General features: G+C 43.4%; 1 protein-coding gene across 5 annotated transcripts in view; it reads left to right on the forward strand.

The window, feature by feature from the left end:
- The first annotated feature begins 6 nt into the window (after positions 1-6).
- Positions 7-7,246, forward strand: part of LOC103383898 (zinc finger protein 638-like) — a 9,189-nt gene continuing 1,949 nt past the window's right edge. Inside the window, exons 1-20 of one of the 5 annotated variants that reach the window (XM_025058479.1) lie at positions 7-421; positions 1,601-1,662; positions 1,787-1,819; positions 1,973-2,142; positions 2,279-2,377; positions 2,598-2,719; positions 3,321-3,515; positions 3,602-3,700; positions 3,779-3,819; positions 4,010-4,059; positions 4,142-4,173; positions 4,274-4,393; positions 4,631-4,762; positions 4,869-4,910; positions 5,033-5,164; positions 5,278-5,424; positions 5,519-5,599; positions 5,636-6,307; positions 6,389-6,826; positions 6,915-7,130. In XM_025058479.1, coding sequence (XP_024914247.1) covers positions 26-421; positions 1,601-1,662; positions 1,787-1,819; positions 1,973-2,142; positions 2,279-2,377; positions 2,598-2,719; positions 3,321-3,515; positions 3,602-3,700; positions 3,779-3,819; positions 4,010-4,059; positions 4,142-4,173; positions 4,274-4,393; positions 4,631-4,762; positions 4,869-4,910; positions 5,033-5,164; positions 5,278-5,424; positions 5,519-5,599; positions 5,636-6,307; positions 6,389-6,826; positions 6,915-7,130 — 3,279 coding nt within the window. In that variant the 5' untranslated portion in view covers positions 7-25. Of the gene's footprint in view, positions 422-1,600; positions 1,663-1,786; positions 1,820-1,972; positions 2,143-2,278; positions 2,378-2,597; positions 2,720-3,320; positions 3,516-3,601; positions 3,701-3,778; positions 3,820-4,009; positions 4,060-4,141; positions 4,174-4,273; positions 4,394-4,630; positions 4,763-4,868; positions 4,911-5,032; positions 5,165-5,277; positions 5,425-5,518; positions 6,308-6,388; positions 6,827-6,914; positions 7,131-7,246 lie in introns of all 5 variants that reach the window. The other 4 variants (XM_017035498.1, XM_008317223.1, XM_025058478.1 and 1 more) reach the window with 4 other exon arrangements.

A 7,246-nucleotide genomic window follows, 5' to 3' on the forward strand; every position in this document is an offset into this window, starting at 1 on the left:
GCTCTCCACCGAGAGGACGGTAAAAATGTACCAAGTGTCATCAACACCTCCAAAATCAGAAAAACCTAAAAAACGTGTCGATCATTTGGATGCTAGTGAACCGAGTAAACACGGGGACTGTGATTACCGCAGGGCAAATAAAGACCACCAAAAGAACAATCCAGCACCTTGGAGAGAAATACCACCGCCAACCAAATCCCGCCGTCTGGACCGGGATTACAGGCATGACCGTCCGAAATCCAGACCAACGTCTGAAACCAGGAGTGAGGATTCCTCAAGACAGTCTCCCGCCTCAAAACCAGGACACAACATTGGACAAAAGTTTCCTAACCCCAACATGATCAGTGATTTCTCAGCTGCTACCCCAAAGGTGTTTCCTCACACCTGCTCGCTGTGCAACGTTCAGTGTGATCAGGAGAAGGTGAGTGTTTTCCCAGGTTCCCTTATCACGTTCCTACCGTCTCCTAAGAGACCTAAAAGCCAAGTCCCTGTGGAAACAATCTTTAGTTCAGGATTTCTGATGGGTTTGAGCCTTTTAATAAATAATGATGTTTTAAATCCAACACTCGGTCCGGCACCTCTGGTCTGGACTTTTCTGATCTTTAAAAATTGTTGTATTGCATTCTAATAATAATGGTAACATAAAAACACCGATCTAAAAAGCAAGCTCAAGTTAGCTTAGTCCTAATACCAACTTCAACAAAACTAAAGTGATCTTGCCTCAATGTTATAATCATAAGAGTTTGATGACCCTACACCGGGAACAAGGAACTTTTCTAGGACTTGGGTACATTCCTGTTGCACAAATTAGGCTTGAAGATAACGTTTTGGATCAGTGTGTTATGTGCAGTTTCCTGATTGTAAAAATGAAACATATAAAGGTCTTGAAGGTATTTGAGTTGAGATGATTGCTGGACTGGAGTGGAGGAGATCATGGAGTTTTTCTTACTATTAATTAGGGGAATTTTTGGGATTGTTTTCATTGAAGAATTTCTGGATCAGTATTAGTGTTACCTCTCCAGTATATCATCTCAGACAACAATTTGAAATCTGAAAACAGTCTGATTGATTGTCAGGTTTCATATAACTTTAAAGAGTACATCTCAAAAGTCTTTATTCACAGGAATTAGTTTAGTTAATAAGATTGACTAGAGTTTTTTTTAACTCCTTGGAAAGTTCTGATGGGAAGAATTAGAGGTTTCACCTCTTCTCCAAGCAAACACGGTGTTTTTTTTCTTCGCTCCTGTATCAATAACCCAACAAATACCTACACTTCAGTATAAACTGACCTCGGGTCTGATTCTTTCACTACACACACACACACACACACACTTCGCAGCTGGAACAAAAATAATTTTATTTTAAGTGGAGGTGGTTTTTCTCCAGGATGTGTTTGAGGTTTTTACCTCCAGATCCTGTTTGAGACAAACCAGGAATGTTTCATTTTCCCCTTCAGGACAAGAACAGTCACTGTTCACTGGGACTCACTGTTTGAGAAAGATCAGTTTATCCGCTGTCCTGTTAGTTTTCTGACTGTTCTTTGCTTTTTCCCTGTTTGTGTTTGTGTGTGTGTATGTGTGGTGTGGATGTGTTTGTTCAGGACTGGGCCAATCACATCAACACCGTTAACCACACTGCTGCCTGCAGAGACCTGCGAAACAAGTGAGCAGATGTTTTTATTGGTCTACCCTCAGCATCGCTCTGTGGCTCAGTCTCCGACCTTTGACCTCTCCACACCTCCCGATTATGTGATAACTCATAGCGTGCTGTGTTTTTGTCTCCAAAGGTTTCCTGCCTGGAGACCAGATTCAACACTGAGGTCAGTAGAACTGTGTGGAACCCGTCACTGACTCACTGCTTTTTACTCTGATCTACTGTAGAAACATGTTTTTTTATAGGATCTTCTTTATAAACATGCTTCAATTTGAATGTAACTGTTGTATTTTAATTACGTTTTCTCTTCTGTTTTCAGGCGTGGTCATTATGGAAGCCAGTCTCAGCAGGACCCCAGGGATTCTTCTCCATCTCGCCCTCACAGCCATAGTCCTCACATCAAACACCGGCCCCGGGGCCCCCAAACCCATGACCCACATAGAAGACCATACTCACCTTCCAGATTCCCTCGTGGTCACCACCACTCAGGTAAAACCTAAATCTGGATCTGGTACCCAAGCCTAATATCTCTGATTGACAGAAGTCAATAATAAAGACTCATTTAATATCTTTTCTGGCCACACTGCTTCTCTCCTGAATGCCTATCATCCTTTCCTTTACCCAGAACACGGCCCTCGACCACCGAGCCATCGATTTGGTTCCCACAGTCCTTCAGTGTCACATGGACACAGCAGGTTCTACAGAGAACATGGAACGTCGTCAGGTCAGAAGTCTGACTCCAGTGTATACCAGTGATGACTCTGATCATGCAGACAGTGCAGCCACAGAAGAAGTTACAATATACAGTAGAAACTAAGATGAACACAAAGGGCTATTAACTTCTGTAGAAAGATTAGCATTAGCATTAGTGTCCTGTGGTTTTGCTGTTATTCCAGATCTCGCCTGTTTTAGAACTTACGTCTTATTTTTTTACTTGTCTTCAGGTGGTGCCAGTAGATCAGATTTGAAGCGCTCACACAGCACCACCAGTGATTCTAGCCCTCATCCATCTAAGATCTCCCCACGCAGCAGATCTGGTGCCAAGATTAGTAAAACTGTCAACACGGTAGGTGCTTGAATTTTCTCTTAACTCAAAAAAATCGAAAGAAAATAATAAATGAAGTTTTGTGTGACTGATAAACCAGGTTCAGTTATTACCGTATTTTCCGGACTATAAGGGCACTCTAGGCTTGTGTACCAGTATCTGCTACTCCTGTACCACTGAAAATGTACGTTCGTTAATTTCACACTGACGGCCGCTAGAGGGCAGTGCTGCGACTTATACTCCTGAGCGATTTATACAGTGGGGCTTCAAGATACTAATAATTCGTTTCACAACAGCACTTGTATGTCGATTCACTCGTATCTCGATTGCATAAAAAATAACTAAAAACCAATTAAATCTTAACATCAAAAACATAACATAACAGATATAAATAAATATATTGATAATATAAAATAATAATAATTAAGAAAACATTTTATATTATTGTTATAAAAATGGGAATTCTTTTTAACCAAGCTAGGGACAGTGAGCATGACCACACGGCAGAGGGTCAGGATCACTAAGCGTAGTAGAAGGACTGGGAAAACACTTTGTTTTAATCAAACTAATGGGATTTTCTTCTTTTATTTTCTTTTCTTTAAACCCACCTCTGTCTTTGAAGAAGAAGAAGAAACCGCCCACTGTGACGTCACAGAGTTCACCCGGAGTAGATTGTCTTGTTTACCTGACAGGAATTCCTAATGATGCCTCTGAACAGGAAGTGACAAACTTGGTCGGGTCCTTTGGAAAGATCAACAATGTGATCCTGCTGCCTTGTTCTGAGGGGGAGGATGGCGTGAAGAATGGAGGACAGAAAGTAATCCTCTGTTTACACTTGAAACACATATATGTTTGTGTTTTCGTCTGAACGTCTTTCTTTGTTTGTTGTTTTTACCGTCACAGGCGTCAGTTTGCATGATGAAATCAGAAAATGCGGAGGCACTGGCCAAGTCCACCACCTTGTCCATCAGAGAGCAGAAAATCTTTGCTTCTGCAGCCGTGGTACTATCCTGAACATCGATGACATCCTCTTCTCTAGTCAGAACGCCATAGTAAATGTTTGGTCTTTTTTCCTGGCAGAAACCTGAGGAAGAATCTGAGTCTCCTGAGGCCAGTGGCAGGTCTGTCCAGCAGCAGATGATTTTAAACTCACACAGAGTCCAAGAGGCTTCTACAAAGTCTGTTAGGAGACCTGTAGAGGGTTCTTGGGTCAGGGGTGAAGGTCACCTCCAGTTGACTTGCCTGCTAACTTACCACCAAACCACAGACGTCCTTTTCCTGAACTTTGATTTCTGTGTTTTTTCTTGACAGAAAAGTAGACGCGGATGAAGAAGAAGCTGCTGCTGTCGGACAGGTTGGAGGTAAGAGGAGCACAAGCAGCACAGATGTTCTTTTATCTGCTGGTCAATAATTGGTGGATTCTTGGTTTGGGTTTGTCTGCAGGGCCTGAAGCTGAGCAGAAGAATTCAGAGAAGGTGATTGGTCCAAACACAGAACCGCATTCACATCTGTTTCAGAAGAGTCCGAATCCACTTCATTCCACATTTAAATGTTTGAACCCTTTGTCTACTGCAGAAAGGACTAGTCCTGCTCTCTGGACTTCCTGAGAGGGGCTGGTCAGAGAGTGACATCCTTGAGATCATGCAGCCCTTCGGAATACCCTTTGACATCATCATGGCTCCACACATTGGAAAGGTTGTGGAAACTAATACAGATTACTTGGAATTTTTACACACGTAACAACAGGAAATGCTCAGAGCAGTTAAGTTGTTATTTGTTGTTGTTTTAGAGGTTCAGAAGAAGAACCTGCACTAGCTTGGTTCCAATGGTTGAAGAATCATCTAGGATTTGATGTCTTCAAGAAAGCAAACTCATCCAGTTGCCTTCTTCTGAAAGGAGTTGATACTTAAGGTTTTTGTTGTTTCCTGTCAGGTTCTGGTCTTCATGCCAGACGTTGAAACGGCTGCTGAAATAGTCAAAGTTCACAGTTTCCTGCCTGCGAAGTTCCAAACGTCTGAGCTGCAGACGGTCCAGATCAAACAGAACATCAGCCTTCAAACACCTGTGAGTGTTTCTGTCCTCTGCTGCCTTCCTGTGGTCGACTCCAAATTATCTTTTTTTTAAATATCAGTTTAATGAAATATTAATTCAATTGTGTATTTTGACACAGGTGGCGCTCTACAACTTGCTGATGAAAGGGCAGAACCTTTGGGTAAGTTTCTTATTGTCACCTGACTGTGGAAAAAGAAGCTGAGTTGATCCTAAAATACAGGAGAAAATGTTGACATGAGTCAAAAGTCAAACGTGTACTCACTGGTTCTTATGTCTCCTCAGAATGGTACCGATCTAGTCCCCTGGAACAGCCTCTTAGTCATCACGAATGTCCCGCCCTCTTGTTCCTCTGATGTCCAGAAGCTGGTCCAGCGCTTTGGTACAGTCATTAATACCTTGATGGTCAACAACATGGTAAGACACAAAAACAGTAAACATCTGTTGTGGTTCTGCTGTGTTTCATTTATTCAGTCCTCTCTGTCTTTCTGTACGAAACCAGTTTATTTACACTCTGACTCCCCCTGCAGGTCATATGTGAAATGGCAACCAACGCCATGGCTTTGTCTGTTTACAAGCGCTTCCAGTCGTTTCCAGTGACCATCCAGAAGAACCCTCTGTTCTTTTCCAGGAAACCTGATCCTAAGCCTCCGACTTCTACCACAGCCCTCACTCAGGTCTGTGGCGTTTGTTATAGTTTTGCCATTGTGTTGCTATTTATATGTATATATCTGACTGTGACTGTGTGTGTGTGCGTGTGTTTGCTCACAGGATAAATCCAGCCAGTCAGCAGCAGCAGTGACTGAAGAACAACCAAACCAACCTCACGAGGAACCACAGTGTCCTACAGAGGTAACTGAACATGATTCTAATGGAACTGAGAAGAAGATAACTGCAGGAGAACAACGGTCAGAAGAAACGTCTAGAAAAGATGATCTGGTCAATGACTCTGAAGCTTTCGTCGTAGTAGAAGAAGAGAGTGACACGGGCATGGACCAGGCACAAGCAAGTACCCTCACAACGCCAGAAAATGTTGGAAAGTGTGACACAAGAGAAGAGGCATCCGAGGTGAAGGACACGTCTGAGGTGGAGGACGCTTCAGAGGTGAAGGACACATCTGAGGTGAAGGACGCTTCAGAGGTGAAGGTCACGTCCGAGGTGAAGGACGCTCCTGAGGCGAAGGACGCTCCTGAAGCGAAGAACGTTTCTGAGGCGAAGAACGTTTCTGAGACAAATGTTTCTCAGGCGAAGAATGTTTCTCAAGCGAATAATGTTCCTCAGGCGAAGAACGCTTCTGAGGCGAAGAACACTTCTGAGGCGAAGAACGCTTCTGAGGCGAAGAACGTTCCTCAGGCGAAGAACACTTCTGAAGCAAAGAAACTATCTGAGGCGAAGAGCGCTTCTGAAGCAGAGAATGTTTCTGAGGTGAAGAACGTTTGTGCAGTGAAGCTCACGGCTGACGTGAAGAACACTTCTGAATTGAAGGTCATGTCAGAGGTCAAGGACCCGTCTGAGGTGAAGAACGATACTCAGGTAAAGGACACGTCTGAACTTCCTGAGGTAGAAGAAAGTCTGTTGTGTTTTGTTTCCTTTTTTTAAGATGTATTTTTTCTTTAAACATCTGTTTAAATTGTTCTCCAGGTTCCTGAGGAAGCAGTGAAGAACTTATCATCAGAGATTGTATTCAACAAAAACATGACAACATGCGAGCAAAAAGAGGACAAGGTCCAAACTGAGACAAAACCGAAACAAAGGTCAACAGAGACGGAGTTGAAGAAAAAGTCCACAGAAAAGCAGGACGTGAACGAGGAGAAGAAGCCCAGAGACGAGAGGAAGATCAAGGAGTTGAGAGCAAAAGACGAAAAGGACAGGGAGAGGAGTTTGACAGAGGAAAGAGGACACAGAGAGAGGGAGAGGAGGATGGGCGAGAGAAGGATCCAGGAGAGAAGGATGGAGGGCAGGAAGGAGAGAGAGAGAAGGGAGTACAAGAGACCACATGTGGAAGGTTCCACAGGATCCAGGTCCTACAGGTCAGAGGGAAAGTCTGGTTACCGTCGCCACAGCTCAGAGAGAAAAGTGGTGAGTTAAAAGTTCAAAATGAAAGCTCAGCTGTGAAAATCAAATTCTCTTCTGGCGTCAAACTGAGGTTTTTCTGTCACATATTAAGGTCGGTCACAGGGAGGACAAGAAGCAGGAGCAAGAAAAGGAGGAGGAGGAGGAGGAGGCCATGTTTCCCTTCAACCTCAGTGACTTTGTGACCGTAGATGAAGTGGGAGATGTAAATGACCTTCCCTGTTCTCCATCTCCTGATGTTACCACGGAAACCACAGGGGTTCCAGATGTTCAGGGCACTCAGTCTTCTGTCCTACAGGAAGATACAGAGGTGAGAACTTTTTTATCCAACCACAAGTGTAAACAAAGTGAGGTTGAAGTTCAGTGTAACAATCTCTCAATCCGAAGTCCACAGAAAAAACACTAAACTTGTTAAGATTTGAAATG

Source organism: Cynoglossus semilaevis, chromosome 9 (assembly GCF_000523025.1).
Source record: "Cynoglossus semilaevis isolate Cse_v1.0 chromosome 9, Cse_v1.0, whole genome shotgun sequence".
In the NCBI taxonomy this organism is placed as follows: Eukaryota; Metazoa; Chordata; class Actinopteri; order Pleuronectiformes; family Cynoglossidae; genus Cynoglossus; species Cynoglossus semilaevis.